At 39.2% G+C, this 24,637-nt stretch overlaps 1 protein-coding gene across 2 annotated transcripts in view; it reads left to right on the top strand.

Annotated features, from left to right (window-relative positions):
- The window catches only part of LOC102784848 (uncharacterized), a 33,153-nt gene extending 11,778 nt beyond the window's left edge, over positions 1-21,375 (top strand). Inside the window, exons 8-21 of one of the 2 annotated variants that reach the window (XM_087836274.1) lie at positions 68-226; positions 5,309-5,367; positions 5,516-5,536; positions 6,867-7,120; positions 7,342-7,403; positions 7,671-7,899; positions 8,404-11,096; positions 11,187-11,406; positions 13,336-13,546; positions 14,473-14,661; positions 14,755-14,989; positions 15,637-15,716; positions 16,471-16,526; positions 18,658-21,375. In XM_087836274.1, the coding sequence (XP_087692400.1) occupies positions 68-226; positions 5,309-5,367; positions 5,516-5,536; positions 6,867-7,120; positions 7,342-7,403; positions 7,671-7,899; positions 8,404-11,096; positions 11,187-11,406; positions 13,336-13,546; positions 14,473-14,661; positions 14,755-14,989; positions 15,637-15,716; positions 16,471-16,504 (4,446 nt within the window). In that variant the 3' untranslated portion in view covers positions 16,505-16,526; positions 18,658-21,375. The remainder of the gene's footprint in view (positions 1-67; positions 227-5,308; positions 5,368-5,515; positions 5,537-6,866; positions 7,121-7,341; positions 7,404-7,670; positions 7,900-8,403; positions 11,097-11,186; positions 11,407-13,335; positions 13,547-14,472; positions 14,662-14,754; positions 14,990-15,636; positions 15,717-16,470; positions 16,527-18,657) is intronic. The other variant, XM_087836273.1, reaches the window with a different exon arrangement.
- The last annotated feature ends 3,262 nt before the right edge of the window (positions 21,376-24,637 follow it).

Genomic DNA, 24,637 nt, shown 5'->3' with positions numbered 1-24,637 from the left:
AGGTAATCCCTTCATACATGACATTCCAGTACCAACCCCATATCCGTATGCCTACCTTCAAATTTAGATTGGTAATGAGATAGACACGTTACTTCTGCCCCCGAGGCCCCTGAAGGATGAGGTGGTAGAGTTGAGCATGAAACTGAAAGAGGAAACCTACAACGATGCGCTGAGAGACCCAAGCAGCTTTGAGTATCAGCAGCTGGCCAGACACTTCAAACGCAGGGTGAGTCAACTATATTTTCAATCTGCTCTATATATGAAGGGGTCTGTGCAGACATGCCATGTAAAGTGCACTTTTTAAGATGCTTTACCACTATGAAATTTTGGGTTGGATATACATGACTTTCTGAGATATCAACATACCTGCTGTAGTCATTACCTGAACAGTGGCTTGTATATAGCATTAAGAGTATACTCACAGGTATTTTTCTAAAGAATTTTATATATATATATTTTATATGCTTGACTTCAAATTCTTTGCATTAGATAACAGCCAAAAATGTCAAATGAAAAAAAGTAGGAAAAGGAGTGTGATTCTTTTTTCATTCATATAAATCAAGAATATTAATGCAAATATTAATGACTCAACAAATCTGAAGAAGAACCTTAGAATCTGTGGTCCGTCTTTCATCAAATCAGTGCAGCTATTTACTTGAGTTTATTTCAGTGAGTGAAATGGATTTGAAAACTCTTTTTAAGGCTTAATATTAGGTCTGGTGGTGCGGTGTTTTTTTGGAGTAGGAAGTGAAAATGTCAAAGTGAGAGTGGAGTCCCAAATTATTGGCAAATGCTAGCTAGTTTTCTCAGCAAGCTGACACAAATACTTGTACATTTGTGCTAATTAACATATAAATAAAATCCCAAAATTTCGCTCACCAAAAGAAACTTCTTGAATGGCCTATTAGTACAATTAAGCATAGAACAGCCATACTAGTACTCAGACAATTACATTTAAAATGCTCCAAAAAGCTCAACACAGTTTATTCTAGGGAATCGATTTGCTGACACGAAGCCTGGAAGACAGCTAGCAGCTACAGCTCCATATGTCATCATCTGTCTGCCAGTCTACGAGGTCATGCCTCTAATAATACAAACCTTGAGTCTTAATACAATTCAAACAGATGAGTTATAAAAATTATCCCCTGTATAGTTGTTATGAAGGGGGACATTAGGGTCTTTTTTTGTAACAGGCTTTTGTATCAGGTAAACATGTGTATTTCTGCTGCAAAGGTGGATATTCTAACACTGAATCACTGCTGGAGCCAGCCTCAAGTAGACATTAGAACAGGGGGGTGGGGGAACACCAGGCCTCAAGGACCGGTGTCCTGCAGGTTTTAGATGGGTCCTTGATCCAAAACACCTGATTTAAATGGCTAAATTACCTCCTCAACATGTATTTAAGTTCTCCAGAGGCCAGGTAATAAACTAATCATTTGATTTAGGTGTGTTGACCCAGGGTAATATCTTAAATCTGCAGGACACTGGCCCTTGAGGCCTGGAGTTCCCCAGCCTTGCATTAGAGGAACTGCAATCTTTGTTACTTACTTGGTGTCGGTTTATCTAACCCTTTACACATGGGTCAAGTCACTGTACCTGGGGCTATAGGTGCCAGGAGACCTGTTTAATGTAACTGTAGTTTTTGTCTGTTGAACACAAAGTTGTTCAAAGCAAATGCAAACATATGAAAGTAGCAGTTTAGAGTCTAGGGGCCTTAAAAAAAGGCGCATCTCCTTCTAAGTGATTGTTGTTTGTACTCTGTCAGCGATTTTATGTTGGAAACAGCAGGGATTTTCTGGAAATGATTTTTATCTCAGAATGGTTTTAACTTTGTTCCTCCTTGTTTTGGTTCTGTGCTTCCTGCTGACACCTCTTCTTCCCTCCTTCCTTCTCTTTAACTACTTTCTCTGACGTCCACCATACTTACTCATCACCAAACTGACTTGCTTGTGGTTTCCCACAAACTGCAGACTCAGGAGTTTGGCTGTGTCTTTAAAGGCATTTGCCTGTTTTTCACGCATTCGGATTCTTCACGCTTTTGAGCTCAGTTTCCTCCCCGCTGCCAGCAATCGGCTATACGAGCCGATGAGGCAGAAACAGAGCTGGAAAACTGCAGAGGACATACAGTACAGTATACAAGCAGTGAGTCACCACGAGCTGCTGGAAAAAAAGCTGCTTTGCCAGGAAAGCAGAGCGCCGGTAAGTTCCCGAACTGCCGGGAGGCTTTCAGGCTCCGCTCCACGTTAGTGACGCGGGAAGGCAGTTTATGGTTTGAGTATCGGGGTCAGGCTTGTTAATGAGGGAGTATGAAGTGGATAATAGAAACAGCAGGAGCTCTGCTGCAGCACAGAAACACACATGAAGAAGAAGAAGCAGAGTGCAAATGCAAAATTTATCCAGATAAGCATGACTTTAACTGGGCATCAAGAAACCGAATGGCCAACCATTTATCAGTTTATGTCTTTCCATGATGGCTTTACAAAGTGGGAAGACTTCCAACTTGAAGAGCTAATACGTGTTTAAAAATGCACACAGTGGTCACTCTCTGAGAAGACTGTATAAACCTCCAGCTTTATGAACATTAGCAGATCTTCAGAGTACGTCTCACCATCAGCAGATCATTTTTTCTTGATAATTTAAAGCAGAAAAAGGGCTGACATGAACAATACTCATATGGAAAAAGACTTACTTCCACTGTTACAACTTAAAGCCATATATTTATATAGTCAATTATTCACAGTGTGTTAAATCTTTACAGATTGCAGTCTTAAGTAAAGGTCAATGTTTCTTTCTCTGACAGTTTGAGTCCAGTCATCCTTCGTTGCAGCTTTTAGCTGCACACATTTCACAGCCAAAAGTAATTTAAAGAGATTATTTTCATCTCAACTATGAGACTGTCTGACAAATGAGAAGTCCACCTTCTCTCCAGAAATATTCATCAGTTCTTTAGCAGTTCCGAGCAAAACAACATCAGCTCTGCCTCTAATATCATGCCCTGACTGCTCAGTCCATACACTGAAGCCCATGGGTTAAGGCTCGTTCAACCAGGCAGTCAATCCTAATGTACTAACCCTGGCCTGGGACTAGAGTAAGGTGCTTGGTAACTTTGTCCTAGGCAGGGTAACTTGGTTTTTGCTGTTGTAGTTTATCATAGGGATATTCATAATCACTCTTAGTCTAGCCTCACACCTAGGACCAGTCTGCCTTGTGACCACTCGGATGAGCAATCCCCTTTAACATGATGATTTGGTGCTGAACACTTCCTGGATAAGGTGTTTCATGCCTATTCTACTAGAAACTAGGGGTGCAACGATACACAAAATTCACGGTTCGGTTCTGTCATGGTCCTGGGTCATTTTGACCCAGCGTTTTGTGTTTCCTTGAAGTTCATTTTTGTGCCTTGTGTTTATTCTGATTTTGTATTAGTTTAGGGTTGAACCTGAAGTTTAGTGTTTTATCAGCCCTACCTGTGTCTGTCCTCGGTGCTCTGTTCATGTCCCCGTGTTGTGTTGTAAATCAGTCTGTGTGTTTCCTGCGTTACTTTGAAGGCTCGTGTTCTAGATTTCCTGTTCTATTCTGAAGGTCTGTGTCTGTTGTCATTGTGTTCAGCTTGTGTCCTCCAGTCATTGTGTGTATTAGGATCAGCTGTTCTCCCCTCCTGTGTGTGATTACCCGATTACCTTGTGTGTGTGTATTTAGTGGGTGTCGGTCTGTGTTCGTTGTCAGCTCGTCTGCGTTCATCTGTGTATCTCTGTGTTTTTGGTATCCTCCGTCAGTCTGCGTCTCTCTGCCTTTCACCCCGTGTCCTGAGGATTTCTAGTTGCTCTTTAGTTTTCCCAGTTTAGGTTTCCGTTAATATGTCTCATGATTCGTTGTCTGTTCCTGCCACTGTCACCTGTAAATAAACTCTCACTCATATCATCAGTCGGCTGCCTGCATTTTGGGTCCTCCTTTCATTCCACAACACGACTGCTGCCCCAGCCGTGACAGTTTCGATATTTTGGTGCAACGGTTTGATATTTTTTTGATACAAAAAAAATGTTCATGCTTTTTTAATTTGTCATTTATTAAAATTATAAATATATATTTTAACTCAAACGTAGAGTTTTTAAATTTAATGTTGCTGAAACAACAAAGGGATAAAATAATAAATATATCTGATTAAGAAATCACTCATCTTTGGAAAAGAGAGTTTATTACAGAGAAATGGCTCTTTCCAAAATAAAAGCTATACTATACGCTTCTTGTGGGCTATATTCTCAGCAGCATATTAAACATATCAGGTCCCCATGAGGAGAATCATGTGCTAACGGCTGTCTAAATGACTCGGGTAAAGTTTGTAGCATGCGTGCTTGTTGTTTTTGTCTGCTTCCACTTGTCTTTGCACTAGGATGATGTCGGCGTAAATGTGCAGTCATATTCATTGTGTTCCCACTAGTGCTGTCAGCGTTAATCTGAAATGAGATAAAATCTCCGTTAACGAGCTACCGCGGATTGCCCCGTGCGTGGGGCTGGACGGCGTCAACACGTTAACGAGAAAACTGCGCTAACGCACTAGTTCCCACCCATGTAATTGAGCATTGCGTGGCACATCCGACATACTGTTTTACTTTTGTCCTTGACGCGCTTACCTTCAGGGTCATACGTCACATGAAAACCAAAATAGTTCCAAACGCCAGATCTGAATGAGGGTGGGGGAGGTTCAATTTGCCATGTTGCAACGAGCTTAGCTTCTGTCTTGCTAGCTTGCGCTGCGCTCAGTGGATCTGCGCTCGACAGTGCAGCCTAGGTGGAGTAGTCGAACGCAGGTCCACTGAGCTCTCAACACAGACAGCATCGTCAGAAGAAAAGTTGATAAAATAAATTAAAAATTTTGTATTGTTTGATACATATGCGTACCGAACCGAAAGCACTGTATCGAACGGTTCAATATCGATACGAGTATCGTTGCACCCCTACTAGAAACAGAACCTGGATTAGACCTAGAGTGCACTGAGGTCAGGGTACATATAAGAAATCCCTGTGAGCTTCAGACTTTTCTAAATGCTCAGTTCCACACAATGTTTTTCGACCTTTGGTTTTGCACGACATCCTAAAAATGGATATCCCCTAATATAGTCATTTGAGAAACAGAAGCCCCACCCACTTGTTGTTCAACCAATAGAAAAAGCTGTGATCTCATAAAAGGGCTTTATTTTTACACATATATATATATGTTATAAGTTGCTAACTTGGCCTCACAAAAGTCTGGTTTGACTCTGATGTTAGAGGTTTTCACTCATGTTTTCTTCCTTTCTTCGACAAACAGATTGAAGACGCCTTTCATAGAGTGCCGGGCTTCAAGACGGTTTACATTGTGGAATTCAGGTACAATTCAGCTGGCATATAGTACAAAAAGAGCACCTATCAAGCCCTCATGTAAAATTAGTTTTGCTAAAGAAAAGATACAAATTTTAAAATAAGTCATTGACTATTGTTTTAGTTATATTATGTTGTATTTTGCCTGTTTTTTCAGACCCCAGAAGGATCTGGAGCGGTAAGTTAGACAAACGTTAGTTTTTCTATTATCCCCTGATTTTATAGATTCACCACCTGATACAGACAATACAGTGAAGTAACTTCTCAAAGCTCGTGTGGAGATAAGCTACCCTGTAGATTATGAGTCCAAATGTCATGCTCTCCACGTCATCATGTCTTCACAACCCCTGTGACCTTCCCTTTGAAGTAAATAACGGCTCTGCTGTAGCTCTGTTCTACCTGCCACTTAATGTCTTTACCAACAGTCAATCACCTCTTAAGTGGGATAAGTCGTTGGGTAGCTTCAGGCCACCTGTAGACCCTGTAGTGTTACCGTTAAAGGTTTATGACAGGCTCACTGTTATTCTGTCTGTGAAACCCCACCTCAGGTTAGTCTGTCTTTGTGAGCCCCTAAAGCTACCTGAACTCTGAGAGCTGCAGGAGGAAAACAGTTAGGCTGTAAAATCATCAGATTATAGATGTTTGCATGTCAGCTGTGATTTAAAGGAACAAACTGCTGAAACAACATTATCAGACATCAGTAAAAAGTTACTCTTTTCACTAAATATAGCCTTATAACTTGTAGGTTTTATTAAGAACTGCAGTGGATATAATTTCCTCAGCTGTTATTGATAATCTCATAACAATTTGCCAATATTTATCTTAATTGACATTGTGATAATTTATGGATAATAAAGCAACATCTTTTTAACATTTCCAGATAATGTCTTGATCACTGTTGGTCAAGTTACTTGAAAATAGTAATTAGTTACCAATTAGTGATTACTTCTTCAAGGAGGTAATCCCGTTACTTTACTGATTACTTATTTTCAAAAGTAATTAGTTACTTTATTACTTTATAAAAACATTATACACAACCTGAATACTTAATAAAGCAACAGACATTTCAGCCCAATTCATTTTTTCTGCATAATCTATCATATAAAATTGAATCAAATGAAAAAGTCTCTTTTTAAAAATTATTTTAATAGTTTTAATCTTTTAACTTTATGCACATTGCATCAAGCAAAATTTTAGTTATATGCAACAGTCTTTGACTTGAAGAAGTTTGTTTAACATTTAAACCTATTTTCTGCATATTTCAGCATATAAAATAAAATATTTTTTTTGTGTTTACGCTCACTCTTTCAAATAGATCCAAGTAAAACACAGCAAAAAATAAATAAAATCAAAGATTCAGCGGCATTGGGTTAGTATAGAAAAGACATCTTGATGTCAAGATAATTCCCCAATATTGCCTGATAATTCCCTACCAAACTAACCTGATGGGATTCAGGTTCCTGTAGTATCGTGAAACAAGCTGACCAGTCCTGTTTTCGTCCTCTTAGGGGTTTGGTGGTCCTTGTGCACTATGCCATCACTCTGGAGGTGGATGGGAGTGGGATTGCCAACGACACGTTGGATTTCATCTCTCTGCAGAACAACCTTGTGGAGAAGAACTACCCTGGTTCCGCTGAGCAGCCCACTGTTGTCTACACCATCACTGACTTCCGCAACTACATCACTGAGGCTCTGCACAAAGACAACTTCATGACCAACAATACCCTAGAGTTACAGGGTGACCCACTGCTGTTGGAGAATGGTACCATACTCAACACTTTACCTCAAGTCTTTTAATATTATTATTGAGAAATAAATAATAAGGTTTTAACAACTCAAATAAAACCAAAAACTATTTAAAGCTCAGTTCAAAACAAAACTGAGTGCAAATCCATTTTACTCTTTTTCACGATGAATGATAACAAATAAATATATTCCATCAGACAGATCTTCAACTCTAACTGATCCTGTTTCTTTCTGCAGCAGAGAACTTGTTGCCTCCTGTGAAACCAACAAGTCAACCATTTGACACCTTTGACAACATGGTGAGTCGAACTTAAACATACTTAAAATTATCGGTACATGTTCTACATATGTACATTTCCTTTAAAGTATCCACCATCTTATAAAGTACAAGCATCCAGCTGTATTACTGTTGATAAAAAATTTAAGTAAACATGAGATGAGTGTGCATTTATACAGTTCTGCTAACTCTCTCACATGAAGAATATGGCAAATCATAGCTCTTGGAAACTAGTAAAATGTATACAATTTTATGTTGATGACACTCTTTAAATGATTTCTGTTTCAAGGACAATGTCCTCGCTGCAGAGAAGCCTCCCGATGCACCAACGCATGAGGCGGATGACAATGATGTTTTCTCAAAGAAGGAGGACTTCCTGTTCGATCCTTTCAGCCAGTGGAAAGCTCCACAGCTTGACAGGACAAGCGAGAATGATGTCTTTTTGCTTGATGAGAGTACAGCGTCTCCACTGAACCCTGAATTTCCACAGAAGACCTTCAATCTGGAGACTCAAAACAGTAAATTCTTACTTACTGTACAGAAAAGTGAATTTTAAATAGAAGTATAGTGTGAACACACTTGTTTATCTTATAATTGTTCAATAGCTTGGTCAAAAATTCTAAGGCTTGAATTGAACACTATCTAAATTCTTGAAGGTGATTCTGAATTCTGCAGATTGGAGTTTGTTGTTTATATTTTAGATTTACAAAGAGCAAGAAAATGTTGGTTTAATAGTCAAAGGGAGGATTTTGAAAAAAATCAGGAAAAATTGACCAGTGCACAGGTATATATATATATATATATATGTATATATATATATATATATATATATATATATATATATGTATATATATATATATATATATATATATATATATATGTATATATATATATATATATATGTATATATATATATATATATATATATAGATATATAAAATATTAGATATTTTATATATATACAAGAATATATAATAATATATAATAAACCTGTTCTGTTCTTGGTTTTCTCGTTTCTACAGGTGATGGAAAAATTGAAGATGAAGGATTCCTCTTGAGTAATGCTCCCCCTGCCAGTGACAAAGCCAACCGAGAGAATGATGCTGTCAGTCCTGAAATTTCCTCTGCAGCCAGACAACCCCCTCCTGTAAACCAGCAGACAATACCTGGGCTCACTCAGAATGATGGCTCTGGCTCTGGGTCCTCTGGAGATGACCAGGAAGCTGATCTTTGGACCTGGCAGACTTCAGTGACATTCAGTGACAATGAAGGTGGAAGCCTGGACATGCTCCCACCGCCTGACCTAGAGGAGACTGAAGAGGAGGACATTGATTTAGGCGAGGTTGCTGTTGAACCATTAACTACTAAGAAATCTGTTTTGGTTGACATGGGAGTAGAATTTATTTTAAAAGCAACAGCAGCTCCTGTTTTTGAAGAAGCATCGTCAGAAGGACATATTGAAAAACATTTTCCGGATGAGGTCCTGGTGACTCCACACATAAGCACTGATCCCCGATACTCAACCACAACTCATGCACCTGTTTTTTCACCCAAAGAAACTCTGGCTGTCGAGTTTTCTGTACAAACGGTGGAAGCGTCTGGCATGTATGATGACTACTCCTTGACTGAGCCTCAAACCCCTGTGGGAGTAGTTACAGATTCTCCTGAACCTGGGGCTTGGACTCAGGAGGAAGCCGTTTTTCCTGGACCATCGGATTTAGCTATTGGGCTTCATAAAACCACTGAAGAGGTGGAAGTGCCTAGTGAAACAACAATAGAGCTTTCAATGGTTACGACTGAATCTAAATATGCAGAAAATGGACCTGAGAATGTAGATGTTCAAGTTACAGTTCTATCTGGACCACCTAAAGTACCTGATAGGGACAGCCCTGCTACCCCACACACAATCACAGGCAGTGATTTCAGCTTTGATGCCATCACTGATGCACCATCAATAGTTGAAGTTCTTACAGAAAAACCTGAACTGCTACTGGCAGGAATGAAAGCCCACGATCAGGTTGAAATTTTGGAAGAACAGCATATCGGGACAACAACAACAGCACCAGCAAATAAAGTACAAGATGAGGACCTGATTGTGGATGAGGTGATGATCGCCATTACAACAACTACTCCTCCAGTCCCAACGTCATCAGTAAGGCCAGATCACCACAGTAGCATTGCACTCTCACCAGAGAAGGACTCACCATTCACTCGAGTGTCAGATTCAGTGCCAGATGATGATGATGATCTGATTCATCATGAGCAACTAAACCATGAAGAGCTTACTGTATCCTCAATAAGCACACAGTCTCCAGATGGGTTAGACCATCTGGTTCACAATGAACCAGCAGTGTTTCACCATGAACAGACAAGGTATAAAGATATTACTAACACTTCAGTAATCACACCACCTTCAGATGCTCCTCAATCAAAACCAGCAGTGATTTATCATGAACACCATGAAAATCTTCCTGAAGCTCCATCAAGCACTCCTCCTCCATATGGTCCTCAGTCAAAACCAGTAGTGACTCACCATGAGCACACAAAGCATACAGATCTTAATGAAGCACCAGTAAGCACAGCACCTGTAGATGGTCCTCAGTCAAAACCAACAGTTGTTTACCATGAACACCATGAAGAGCTTCCAGAAGCTCCAAGAAGCACTCCATCTTCAAGTAGTCCTCAGTCAAAACCAGCAGTGGTTCACCTTGATTATCGAAACCATGAAGATCTTCCTGAACCTCCAGTAAGCACTCCTTCTCCAGATGGTCCTCAGTCAAAACCAGCAGTGATTCATTATGAGCACCATGAAGATGTTCCTGAACCTCCAGTAAGCACTCCTTCTCCAGATGGTTCTCAGTCAAAACCAGCAGTGATTCATTATGAGCACCATGAAGATGTTCCTGAAGCTCCAGTGAGGGCTCCATCTTTAGATGGTCGTCAGTCGAAACCAGCAGTGATTCATTATGAGCACCATGAAGATGTTCCTGAAGCTCCAGTGAGGGCTCCGTCTTTAGATGGTCGTCAGTCGAAACCAGCAGTGATTCATTATGAGCACCATGAAGATGTTCCTGAAGCTCCAGTAAGGGCTCCGTCTTCAGGTGGTCCTCAGTCAAAACCAGCAGTGATTCCTCATCAGGACCATGAAGATGTTCCTGAAGCTCCAGTGAGGGCTCCGTCTTTAGATGGTCGTCAGTCGAAACCAGCAGTGGTTCACCATGAGCATCGAAACCATGAAGATCTTAATGAAGCTTCAAAAAACACACCACTTCCAAAGGTTCCTCAGTCAAAACCAGCTGTGGTTTTCAGTGAGGACACAAGACATGAAGATCTTAGTGAAACCTCAGTACACACTCTATTTTCAGATCCACAGTCAAAACCAGCAGTCGTTGTTCCTTCCTCTGTGCAGAAAGTTGATGACCATGTTCCTTTGACTGAACTCCAACCTTTTGAACATGGTGTATCTGATGTGCCCAGCATCGCTGTCAGCTTTGATGTCTTCCAGTATGGCGGGGTGTCGGTTGAAGGGGAAAGCAGTGGCTTCTCCAGTGGAGCTCAGGCCTCTGATTTAGATGCCATTGCATTGCCAACCCGACCTGGCAGGGCGTTAACAATTTTCTTCAGCTTGAGGGTGACCAATATGGTGTTCTCAATGGACCTGTTCAACAAGAGCTCCCCGGAATACAAGGCTCTGGAGCAGCGTTTCCTCCAGCTGGTGAGGATTCAAAGAATCATGACTCAGTGAATAGGAACCTTCCAGATTCATATGCCATGCTACTAACACATCTTTATCTTCACCTCATAGCTGGTCCCATACCTGGAGTCAAACCTGAACAACTTCCAGAACCTGGAGATCCTTAACTTTAGAAATGGCAGCATTGTGGTAAACAGTAGGATGAGGTTTGGTAAACCAGTACACAGAGGAGTCACCAATGTTGTCTATTTAATCTTGGAAGACTTTGCCAACACTGCCTATCAGACCATGAACCTCGCAATTGACAAGTACTCACTTGATGTTGAGTCAGGTAGGATTCAATTCAAATCAGTTCACCCAACAATTAGATGTTTTAGTTTTCCAGTTTTAGCATATTTCAATTATGATCACAGTGGGCTTCACGAAGAACAACATCCCTAAACTGATTAGGTGTTAGGGACAAACCAGGACACATTTGTCTTCTATATGTGGCGACTTAGCCACAATGTACAGAATTAATTAAAATTTTTATCCAGCTGATTCATGGTTTTATGCATCTAAGGCTTGAATTTCAGGGTAAACAGAAACAATCCCTTCAATACCTATATGAATAAATAAATACCTTCAAAATCTGAACACAGAAATTTATTTTCCAGCCATGTACTGATAGTTTTTCTTTTTCCAGTAAGTTATTTTTAATGTAGAATAAAGTGGAACACTGTCAGATGTGTTTATTGCTGTGGAGAAATGAAATCAAAGCTACTGTTTACTTGTGCACTTATTGCCATGATGCTCCTCAGACTGTTAAATCCTAAGTTTGTATGTGCAGCGTCTCAGCAGCTCTGACAGGCTTCAGCAGTCAGGACGGCGATCTAATACGCGAGATAATCTGTCTGGCAGGAACGTGATCAGTAGCAGCACACACTGACTCACCCTGATGGGACATCATCATGGCCGCTGCTTAGAGCTGCTCCTTTGAGCCTAGACTGGTTTTTATAGTTGCAGTAACTGCAGGTCTTTGAGTGTAGACAGTGAGGATTCTTATCTGGGTTTTGAAAGGAGTGTAAAGACGTATGTGTTAAATGAAGCTCTTAAACAGGTGTAGGAGGGAGAAAAGGAGGGAGAAATCATTTTACTTGTGGTTACTTGTGGTACTGTGGTTCACTTTTAATTCTTTAGGTCTGTATACTATGTTGCTAAAATAACTGTCCCGTTTTCCTGAAAAGTATTTTTTTTTGTTTTTATTTAATTAGCACCAGGACATTTTTGCAGAATCTTAACATTCAACGAGAATATAAAATGTCTCTAATCCTATGAGGAAGACAGTAGTTTGACAGGTCCAAAACTAAGAAAGTGGTGTAAGTTTAAAATAGTGGAATTTGGAAAAAAAAAAACAACAACAACTCTGAGTGGAACAATCACTTAACACATCATTAACAATTTGCCACCAAGAGGTCCAAAAAGAAAGTTTTTTGTTGCTGTAATAGTGTTTCAAGACTTACATGTAACCCAATCTGCCAGTCCAGTGACATACATGTTTGCATTTCAGCAGAGTTTAGGATTTATCCACAGAAGAATGAGATTTTATTTACTGTTATCGGAGGAATTACTCCATCTTCCCTCCACCTCTGCTGCTGAGCTGTAGCTCTGTAATCTGTCTGAGCCAATCAGAGGAGCACCTCACTGCCTGATCACCCTAAGCTATAGCAGTGAGTCACTGCATCAGGACTCACTGTGTACATATAATCAGTTTACTCCTCTCATCTTCCCTGTACTCTCGAGGCAGGTTTTCCATTGCACAAGCACATGTCAACCTTATTGGGTCATATAAAGGTTAGTTAGGTTGGTTGTTCTTGAACTCTTAAAGATTTTCCCAAGATACAAACACTCAGGACTCTTGCTGCTGGTCTAGTGTCTCCATGGGAAATATTTAAAGATATTGATTGTTGTGTTAAAAAAGACTTGAAAAAGCCTAAGAAAAGCATCTAGGATTTTCCAGCACTTTCTAGGGTATGCTGAGGTACATAAACATAAACTGATTTATCCTAATGCTGCTTTTGTCTTTATTAAGACCATGCCAACAAACATTTTGTCATTTGAGTGCTGACCAGATGCAGACTACTGAGGCCTGGAGTTTACTAGAGCTCTTTGAACCCTTACCTCTGTTTATGTGGGATGGCATCTGCTTCTCTTTCTTATGGTTTCATATGACACTGTGTCTTCTAATTGCTCCTTTCATTTTCCACTGTTTGTTCCTTAGGTGACCGGGCTGATCCCTGTAAGTTCCAGGCATGTAACAAGTTTTCCAGGTGTATAGTGAATCAGTGGTCAAGTGAAGCAGAGTGTGTGTGCAACGCTGGATATCTGAGTGTGGATGGCCTGCCATGTCAGAGCATCTGTGAGGTGCAACACGATTTTTGCCTCAATGATGGAAAATGTGACATCATCCCTGGCAAGGGTGCCATCTGCAGGTAAGAGAAAATTAAATATCGCTGTTCTTGTTTCACAATGTTTCTGTATTTTATGCCTCATTGGTTTCATTCTTCAGTATATTACCACATATTTAATTAGTTTACAATGTATAAATATACTGCAATATGTCTGCATGCACCAACCTTTAAAATAAAGAGAAAACAGTCAGCTTTCTTCAAATAAAATGCATCTTACTAAGCAGTTAATGCCCTGTAGATACAGATGTAGGTAGTACTTTTTCCCCAGTGAAAGTAAAAAGATCCTTTACAGGTACAGCAGGTAGAAATTAGCTAGTAGTGAATTCTGGTATAAGGTATCTTTTATGATATGAAGTCAGTATTTTTATGTACGGTCTCTGACAATTAAAGATAAATGTTAAGAGAGGGCATTACCTCCAAAATAAAAGCTGCTTATATTACTTTGATATGTTTTTCTTATCAACAAAATTGCATTTTTAAGTTTTAAGTTTTTTTGATTTGCATTATATATTTCTAAAATTAAATTGTCCTTTGTGGCCCTTGTGAATATGTGATTAATGTTATAACAAAATACAAGGCACTTTGTATAATCTGTCTCAGTTGTTCTTAAACATAAATACCTTTTTCATCTGCAAACAGCTACATAGCACTTTGGAGAATATAAATAATATGAACACAAAATGTTCCTAGGTTGAAGGATACCTGTAAAGCATTTAGATGTTCAGCTGTATACTAAATGAAAATTACAGCAAAATTAAAACATATAGTTGCATTGTCTGCAGAAATGTGAATATTGACTTATGTGTAGATGAATGCTAGGCCAGTTCTATAAATATTAAATAAAAGAGGGCAGAAAAAGCCTGAAACTATACCATTAGACCATTTCAGTATAATCTTTGGTGTTTTTACTGCAACTTTGTACTACAAATTTGTAATCTTTGCTGCAGGTGTCGTGTTGGAGAAAATTGGTGGTATCGTGGTGAACACTGTGAAGAGTATGTTTCCGAGCCATTGGTGGTGGGCATCGCCATTGCCTCAGTGGCTGGTTTCCTGATGGTGGCGGCTGGGATTATCTTTTTCCTGGCTAGGTCGTTACAAGAGCAGTATGATGGCGAGGACACAGAGGACCCTTTACGGTACAACAATATCATTGGAGTTTTAAAAACAAATTAAATGAGAAAAAATACATTTCTAGAAAGCAAACCTTTTGAACTTGCGTTGTCTTCCAGGCGAGGTGACAGTTTGCCAACACTTGAACGTGCCACCAAGTTCAACCCGATGTTTGAGAGTGACCCTGTTACTGCCCAGTACTACCGCCGCTACAATGATGACGTGCCCCAGTACTACCATGAGTCTGATCGCGGGCTCCCTCACTTCAGCAGCTCTGCCAGTGTAGGCGATTCTAAAGACCTCAGCAGTGAAGAGATAAAAAACATCTATCAAAACACCACACTCAGTAAAGAGGTAGGAAAAAGGCAAAATTTCTGCTGCGTAAAGCTGGGTGTCATTTGCATACAAGGGGAATTTGTTGCATTTGCAAAAAAATATGGGCCCGAAACTGAGCCTTGTGGAACACCATGAACATGCCCTCAAATAGTAAAAAAAAAAGGTAGCTTAAATAAACAAGCTGAGTGTCAGATATTGAGTGGAAAAATATGAATTTCTATTTAGTTTTAGGATTTTGAAAAATTTATTATGTAGCGCAGAATTGGGTAACTACTGAGCATGTTGTATCAAGAACAGTAAGGGTGCTGATTTTATAACATCAACAATGTTTAGAAAAGGAAACTTTTCAAGAGGACCCAGTTTATGGGTTTGATTTTTATAGTTCTGGATCACAGGGCAGCAGGTAAAGGAAGTGACTTTCACCTCCTACACAAAGCTTTACTTCAAGTAAAATCAATTTGACACCTCAGACAGAGCCGACCAACTGTTGTGACATTTTTCTGGATCAGAGGTTTTCAGTCTCAGCAGGAGGTCTGTACTACGCAGACGGGTATTTTTACATGCAGGAACTCCTCCTCGTCCTCATTCTTCCCCTCCTCTTTCTCCTCTAGACCGACTCTCACACAAACATGTTTTCTCTGTGCTGACCTCTAACCTCTCTGCAGGAGATTCAAGAACGCCTGAGGATAATCGAGCTGTGCGCAAGGGATCAACACTTTGCAGAATTTGTGCGACAGACTCAAATGTAAGCTTTTTAATTGCTGTTTGTAGAGTGAACATAAGCTGAAGGTGTGAACATCCAATTTAAAAAGAGCTAAAGAAATAATCTTCGTATTAGCTGCATTTTCTGATCAATCCTAGTATGACTAACATGGAGCGAGGAATTTAATGATTTCTGAAATGCTAAAACGAGGGTGCAACTGGAAAAAAACTGAATGTTTCAATATAACTTAGAAATGCTTTGTACATAAATGTTAAAATGAAAAATACAATGAATGAAAGCCAAACTCAAACAAATCATATCCAAACACCATGCCACTGGTAATGAGTTTACTCTGTAGGTTTTTGTGGTTAAGTTGATGATTTTAAACTCTCATCGTGAAGTGTATGAAAAATATCTTTTGTACTCCAGGGAAATAAAACCCAGTGAAACTTCCTCAGCGGTTACACTAACGGCCTGTGCAGAAGCTTCAGACCAAACAAACTGCTTTAAACTCAGCCTAATCTCCATCATGATGAGAGTTTAGTTGAGGAAAAACATTGGAAACATTTAAAAATAGCAGGAATGGTCTGGCGAGTGGCTTTAAACTACACTCTGACCTCAGATGTGCAGAAACATACAAACAATAATCCTCCTTCCTCTCTCTGCTCGCCTGTTTATGTTTCGGTTTAATTTGGGGTTTTTTTTTTTTGTGGTTTGGAAGTCGCCTGTTTGGACCTCATCAGTCAGCAGCCAAAACCAGCAAACTAATCCAATTTTCTCTTGTTTGGTGGACCAGATTCCTGGAGAGGAGAGGGAGCTCCACCACATAACCATCCAGCAGCCTCTGACCAGGTACCAACAAACCCACCCACTGAAATGTATTTACAGTACACTGGAAAATGTGACAGAATTAAAGCTACAGGACAGCAGAGATAGTAATTATCTGAAACATATCCCCATTCTCTAAGGTAAATACATGGCAAAGTTAGATCATTTCTGAGGATGAAGAGCGCGGTCACAGTTCCATTATGCCCACTGATAGTTACACCTCAGTGTCTGCATTTAACTGTATATTGAATACAATTTTTGAACCACAGACAAATCTACACCATGTGCGATTCCTTCCTGTTGTCCTGATATTTGATTGATCTTGGCTTATATTCAGACAGTATAGCCAGACCCAGCCAGGAGCATTGTTCTAATTTTCCTCCTCTCATGACACATAAATCTTTTGCTTTTTTTTTTTTTTTTTTTTACATTTTTAATAAAGGTTTGTAGATTTCTAGGACTTGGTTTTGATTTCCAACCCTGGGCTGCTGCCGCTGTTTCCAATTTGTTCACTGATTTGTAACAAAACAGGCAAACTGTGAACATGTCTGAAAGCAAAAGTGGAATAAAGTCAAATTGTTGGTTTTGGAAAGTCTGAAAAATATTGGGCCACTAGGAAAATGTTGGCTAAGCTGATTTCATCTGTACAGGTCATGTACAGCTGAAATAGATGTTACTTCTACATTTCTTGATGTGTGTATGAAGATGACCATGTCTTAGGGAAATATGCAATTTGTTATTTCAGTTTTGTCCCAGAACATATTAAAGTTATATGATGATTTTATGATGAATATGAAGATTAATATAGACTCAAAGTTCAGACTTTAAGTTGAGCGGTTTAACAATAACAGTGCATAAACCATCAAGCACATGCATCCTTTTTTTCCTCTACAGTCCTTTATTTTCAGGGTCTCAAATAAAACTAAGGCTACATTGTTGATTTGTAACCCTTTCTGGAGAATCCTTTGCCGACAATGAACTCATTGACTAAACAAGTTATCTCCTCTTTGCTTCACTTTTTGTTTATTCACGGCTCTTTTTGGCTTTGGTTTTGTCTTCAACAGTGAAATCTAGCTCCACTTGGTTCAGGTCTAATTGTTCAATATTCTACTGTTTCCCTACATTTGGATTAACGTGAACAGATGTGTGTGTGTTCCAGCTCGTGTTGTGCCTTTCAGGTCATGATTTGTTCCAAGTTACCTCCAGCTTTTCCAGCTAGAGGTTGATCTCTGATTCATTTTTCCAAAGAACACTGTTCCTGAGCTGTATGCGTCTGTCGATACAGGAATCCTCTGGATTTTCCCTGCGAAGTAATCTTTTTATATTAAGTGATTTTTCTGTATTCATGTATCTACTTCCTGGAGAGTGTTGGTCACTTGCCTGGATCTTGTGAAGGGATTTTCCATGGAGATGGACTCATCACCCTCTGTTGTCTTTTGTGAAGGTCCAGGTTTTAATGTTGGTGAACTTACCAGTGTGTAGTTTTGTTTTCTGAATGAACACATTTGTGATTCATGCTTGCCCAATGTTCCCACTGTTTTCTCTGATGAATTTATTTTGTTTGCAGTCTGAGGACATACTGTTTTGCTTCACAGATACAAATTCCTCACTTGGAACCATCTCCACATCTTCAATCTGCTTAAATGAAGAAGAAGTCATGTTATGAATTTTGTCCAGCTTTTCATTGTTTTGCTCAACTGCATTTGAGTATCTGAAAACAGTCGACTATGTATACAAATACATTTAATTCTTCAATGGTTCTTGCTTTATTTCTATTAAACCCCTCAAAAAGTGAACTCTTACAAGAACTTTAATATTATTTTGTAAATAGCTAAAATAACAAAAGTTGTCTCAGAGTCGAACTATACATAGAACCAAAAGTATCTCCTGACCTCCCCGTCTTGACCAAAGAATGAGTATTTGATGGAAATATAAAGAACAATTCTCACCATGTATTTCCTTAAGAGTAAGACTTTATCTAGAGTGGCTGAAAGGGATTAGCATCACTGCAAACATCTCAGCTTGGGAGATGTTTAACTCCTCAGATTTTCTCCTTAGATTTGCTGACATTCCTGCACAATAAAAGCTTAGTTTAGTTGTTTATGTGATGAAAAACGTTTTATTGACCTGCATAAATGTCCTAATTTCTCTACAGAAACCTGCCTTCGTCTGTGTGTTGAGGATGGGAGTAGAGGTGAAGGTGACCAAATGTTCAACAATCTTGGAGTTTATTTTCAAAGAACAGTGTTTTACTTCTGAGGGACCCTGAAATGAACTTGGGATCCTTGAGGTTGCCTCTTCTCTTACCTTGAAACTTCAACTTTTCCTGTATTCACTGTGTTGCTTATTTATTCTGTACAAAGACTTCAGTAACTGCTTTTTAACCTCTCAACAGTTTCACAGCTGCATACCTCTGTCTTACACTTTCACCTTAGCTTAAATTCAAGGGTTTCTGATAATATCCCAACTTGCCTGTCACTGCTGTCATATTAAAGAAGCGCGTCTGAAATATAGTTTTTAATTTTTGCACCAGTAACATTATTTTAATATATGTCTTTTGGTATTAATTTCTGTTTTTCCGACGTGGTTTTTCAGGACAGCTGTGACTTGCAACGCTCATCCCCATCAGTGCCTTTGCTGCTCTGGTAGCTTTTTCTGGGATATGATGTGTAGAATCTCAGAGCCCTTGTTTTAAATATATACATCACTATAAAACCATGCTTGAATCAGCAAAATTCCTTTTTTTTCCCTTCTGCTTCATGTTCACCCAGTCACTTTGCAAATGGGAATGTTTACATTTGTTAGTCAGTGCTTGCTGGAACATTAACTGATGTATTGAACATGCATAGCCTGTCATTGTGTTGTATATCTTTGTGAAGTTCAAGAAAGTTATCTTTCTCCAAAAAGTTATTCTCTTCTTCAGAGAAGGCACCGTCATGTTCTGACAAGTCATAAGTCACTGCAGGTACTGTCTTCTTCCAGACTATCTATTCTTGAGGGTAAGTAGCAGACAGGTGCTGCTAAATAAATGCATTTTAGTCAGTGATCCTTAGTGAGTGTGACCTCTACAAAAGCAAAAGTTTGGGCATTTTACTTGTCTTGGGCATTCAGGTGTATGTTAACACAATGCCACAATCTTTAGAGGAGTGGACATCACAGCAAATCTTTTTAGAAAAAAGAAAGACTCTTCTCTCTAAAAAGATTATGGCAGCACAGCTTAGGTTTGGAAAGTTGCATCTGATCAAACAACAAGACTCCTGGAACAATGTCCTTTGGACAGACGAGACAAAAGTGGAGATGTTTACCAATTATGCACTGCATCATGTTTGGAGAAAACCAATCATAGCACCTCAGCACAAACACCTCATACCAACCGTCAACACAGTGGTGGAAGGGTGTTGATTTGGGCTTGTTTTGCCAACACTTGACATGGGCATTGAGGTCATTGAGGTGACCATGAATTTGTCTGCCTGCCAAAGTATTCTAAAGTCAAATCATCTGTCCAGCAGTTAAGTTGGATCATGCAGCAAGACAATGATCTCAAACACAGCAAATCTCCAACAGAATGGCTGAAAAAGAAAAGAATGAAGGTGTTGCAATGATCCAGGCAAAGTCCATACCTCAACCTGTTTGAAATCCTGTGGGGCTTTAAGAGAGCTGTGCAAAACTCAATGAGCTGAAGCACCATCAAAGAAAAGGAGTGGGCCAAAATTCTTACACAATGATGGGACATGATAATGTCAAACAGAAACCGATTACTTTAAGTTCCATCCATACATCTTGTAGAATCCCCCTCGAGATGCCAGTAAATCATTGGGTTCACTTGGTTTTTCACAAAACTACACTGTTGTAAAAAACTTTCTTCTTCTCATGACTGTAAGTTCCTCTCCTTTTCTCAAGAAATTAATATTCTTATTATTGTATTTGCACAAGTTACTGTCTCATTTCAACACATTATTGTTTTCTACCAAGGTGTTATGTTTCTGATAAATATAGTACTTTTTGTTTTCTTAAGGCAGTATCTTACTATCTTGCTTGAACAAATTCCTATCGTGTTTCAAGTAACTATTATTGTTCTGCCAATGTAAAACATTATTTTACAGGTGTTATTCAGACAGGTGACTGACTTGTTCTGAGAAGGTGTTGGTGGTCAAATCAGGTATTTTTTTGTACTGACAAGTTACTAACTTTCCCCAAGAAGTTATGGTTTTGACGAGGTATTATAATATTATGTAAATTACACTGAGAAAGTTTTGAAAATTTCATTCATTTGCTGTTATGTTTGCACAAGATGTTAACTTACATGAAAGCAAACATTTATAAAAAATTCATGACTTCCAGTTTTATGAACCAGGTGCTAAGAGAGAGACAAATTATTATGACTGATGAAATAAATAGAATAGAAGTTCTCATTTGCAAAACAGCCTCTTAAAATCTGTCTTCATGTTTTCTCTTTTTAAGTACTTGAATTTTCTGTTTGTTGCTATGAACTAAATGATTTGTACTAACTGTAGTTGATAGTACAACCACTGATATTTGTTTTCATATATGTTTAGGCTTGGTGTATGTTTGTCACTTTAAAAAAATCATCCAACTCCAAGTTTCTGTTTTAGTGTTTTTCCATAAATTTCCCACTTTTATATAAACTTTTACTATAAATAAGGATATCATATACCTTAATATTTTCTTTCTTTCTATCCAATTATTAAATCTGTCTGGCCACTCTGAAAGTTTCTTTATATTATTATTTTTTCACTGATTTAAAATGACCCTAACAAGCCACAATTTTTCACCCAATAATAGCATGAAGAGAAAAAACTATTCAGACATGATGTGTAATTGTGAGCTAGCACAGTCACATTTTTCTAAAATAAAAGGATTTTTTTTTACAAAATCATTTGTCTCACAGGTTTTTTTTTCCTTCTAATGAGAACGGATGAAATATACCACTAATGTTTTCAAAATTTCTGTGGTAAAGAATGTAAACTGTAAATTAAATATGTTATGCTTCAACTTACACTTACTAAATGCTGATAAACATAAGAGTTAACAGTGACTGACAGTCTGATGAAACAAAGTCTGGATGTTCCAGTCGTTTTCATTTACAAGAAGGTTTCTTGTAATAACCCCTTGACTGCTGTCAGATGGAGGAATGTGACCGAGGTGAGCAAATACACAAGCTGTCAGTCAAACTCATTATCACAACAACTTACTGACAGCAGAGGTAAAGGTGAATAAAAGCTATAACAACAATAAGATTTCAGGTTCATTGTCTATTTGTTTCTCCTGGTTTTAAATGTGATGCTTTCCCTTTTGCTCTTTCTTTCTCTGTTTTTATTCTTAAAATTTCTTTGTGTAAATAGTTCTTTGATCCTTATATATACTACTACTACTAGCATACATTTTATGTTACATTTTGAAATATTTTGTTGTTTTTTGTTGAAATGTTCTTATTTTACTTTCAGTATATGGAAAATATCTTTATTTGAATCTCTGAAAAATGCCAAACAATGCCAAACTTAAACAAGAACTGGGCTGAAAATCAGTTTACAACAGTGAGTCTCTACAGCCATTTGTAAAACACAGTGGAGGCTCTGTCATAGCTTGGAGCTCCATTTCAACCAGTGGTGTTGGAGATCTTGTTTGCAATTATGAATGAAGAAAAATGTCATCAGATTTTGATCCACCATACAATCCTATCTGGAAAACATCTGAAAATCTTCATTCATTTTCAGCATGGGAAGACTCCCAAACACACTGTTGGTGCAGTAAAATCATGGGACATGGAGTGACCTCCCCAGAGCCCGGACCTTAACATTACTGAAGCAGTGGATAACATCTCACTGTAGCCAACATCCAAAGAACAGCATAGATTGTCCATGAATCCCAGAGAACCATTTATGAGGACTAAAAGAAATTATGAGAGAGCTTGGCTAAGAGAGTTCAGACTATGATTTTCAAGTTCTTTAGAACTGTACAAACTTTTTGCCTGACATACTGTATTTCTGTGAATACATGTTTCAATAAATCAGTGTACCTATTTCCCATTTTCCAAGAAAAATATAAAGGAGTGAGGGGTGATTCAAGACTTTTGCATACAGTACTTTCAGCTAACAGTCTTAGTGCAGAGAATGATGAGGCTGCTGATATATCTCTTTCTTCATCATCTGACATACTAAATTCAGACACTCAGGGAGACTGATGTCAAACAGATAAAGGAACAAATGGGAAAATATTCCCATTTGTCCCATTTGGTTCTTTTGCCATCAGAATTATTGTCTAAAGGCCAAGAAAGATGCCCAACGGATTAACTTTACCAAATGGACCATCCCGGCCTTGCCGTATTGGTCCATTTGATTGACCTTTGTTTTTATTGTTTATTTTATTTTATTTTCACTTGCTACACACGGGACAGACATGACTGGAGGAAAGAAAAGGGAGAAAGAAAGAGAGGTAGGGAAAGAAAAACAGTGGGGAAGAGGAACGGTGATAAAGGGCAAAAAACAAAAACAAACAAAACAAACAGACAAAAAATACATAAATATATATCGATCACCTGTTGAGAAAGAAAAAAGAGAAAACAAGCAAAAAAATAGAACAATATAATAAACAACATATTCGTGATAATCTATGTGAATATAACAGTAAATACTAAATATTGGATATTATTGTGCAGCACGTAAGATCGACAGCGCACAGTGTGCTTTGAGGTAGGAGCCAAAAAGGGTGTAGTTTGTGTCTGTGAGCACCCGTGTGTACACCTGTGAGCATGAGCGTGCTTGTATTCAAAAGGTTCCTTCATGTAATGATCTGCTAGAGGGTGTGGGGAGCCATAGCCCCGTCCTCCAGGGCATGAAGTGATGGAGGAGATCAAGGCTCCAGACATCCAGAGACCCTCAGAGCACAAGAGACCAAGGAAGACCAACAGAGGGGCAGCTGCGCCACTCTCCTGGAAAGAGCTGAGGAGAGTCCCAGATGAGGGGTCACAGCAGCCGCAGAGCAGAAGCCAGTGGGGGTTGCAGTGACGTGCCCGTGAGCTCCGCCGGCAGCCAGCTGTGACAGAGTGACCGAGCCCCAGGCCCAGAGGCCGAGGGCACCCCAACCCCGAAGGGGCCCGAGCGAGCCCCAGGCTCCAGGCCCCGATAAGCAGCCACCAGGAGTGAGCCGGTGCGTACCTGGACGCCCATCCCCAGACACCAAGAACCACCGACGCACCAATGTCTGAGGGCGTCTGCCACTGGCAGGGGGGGTGGTGGTGGTGGTGGTGGGGGGGGGGGGGGGGGTTGTTGTGTAATGCTAAGGGTGTGGTGGTGTTTCAGCAGGAAGCCTGTAAGCATTTTGTTTTTGAACTTTCAGCTGTCAGGAATGACTGATGTCTGCTGGACTCTTAAACATCACAGGATCCAAATCCCCGAGCAGTTTGTCCTTGATGAACATGTTTATTTCCATAGTGATGATGTTTCCATAGTTGATACTCTGGAAACTTTCAGCTCAAATGTGTGAAAAGCCCTCATTTTCTCCTCCTGCTTTCTATTTTTAGTTTTTCCATAGCTTGCTTTTGATTTGATGAGAAAATTTGCTGCACGTTTTGGATGTTGTCCTTTCTCCCTCCTTCGTGTTTTTGATTTTCTGAGCACTCGTGTTTGATGGACCTAATAATGTTCAACACTTCTTCCTCTCTGAGCTCTGACACAAGTTGTTGTCAGCTTGTTTTGGGCTCATTTAGGGTCAAACAGACATTTAGACACCAGCAAGAAACAGAAGAAGAGAAAAAACTTCAAAATTTAAACAAAGTAAGCAGTAAAATGCAAGAAGCTTCTACCAAAGAGAAAACCAGAAATTAGAACGTGTGACATGATGAAATATAATAGCTTCATACATCTGAAATTGAGAAATAAGAGCAGGTTCATGAAGCAAACTGCATTCATTGTTGTCTCTGTTCTCCATACACCAGGCTTGGGCCAAATAGCAAAGAGGTTGGGTGTTTATTGGATGAAGCAAAGTCTACATATGATGTATGTCCCTTCTTGGAAAAATCTAAGCTGTTTGTCATGAAAACTTTCAAGAACTTTAATTCCCTGAGGTCTAAGCCACCGTACTTGATATTTAGGTAAAAGGTAGTTACTGGCACATTA

Source organism: Neolamprologus brichardi, chromosome 23 (assembly GCF_056152115.1).
Source record: "Neolamprologus brichardi isolate AB-2024 chromosome 23, ASM5615211v1, whole genome shotgun sequence".
In the NCBI taxonomy this organism is placed as follows: Eukaryota; Metazoa; Chordata; class Actinopteri; order Cichliformes; family Cichlidae; genus Neolamprologus; species Neolamprologus brichardi.
The sequence above is the reverse complement of the archived record's forward strand: the minus strand, read 5'-3'. Positions and strand labels throughout refer to the sequence as shown.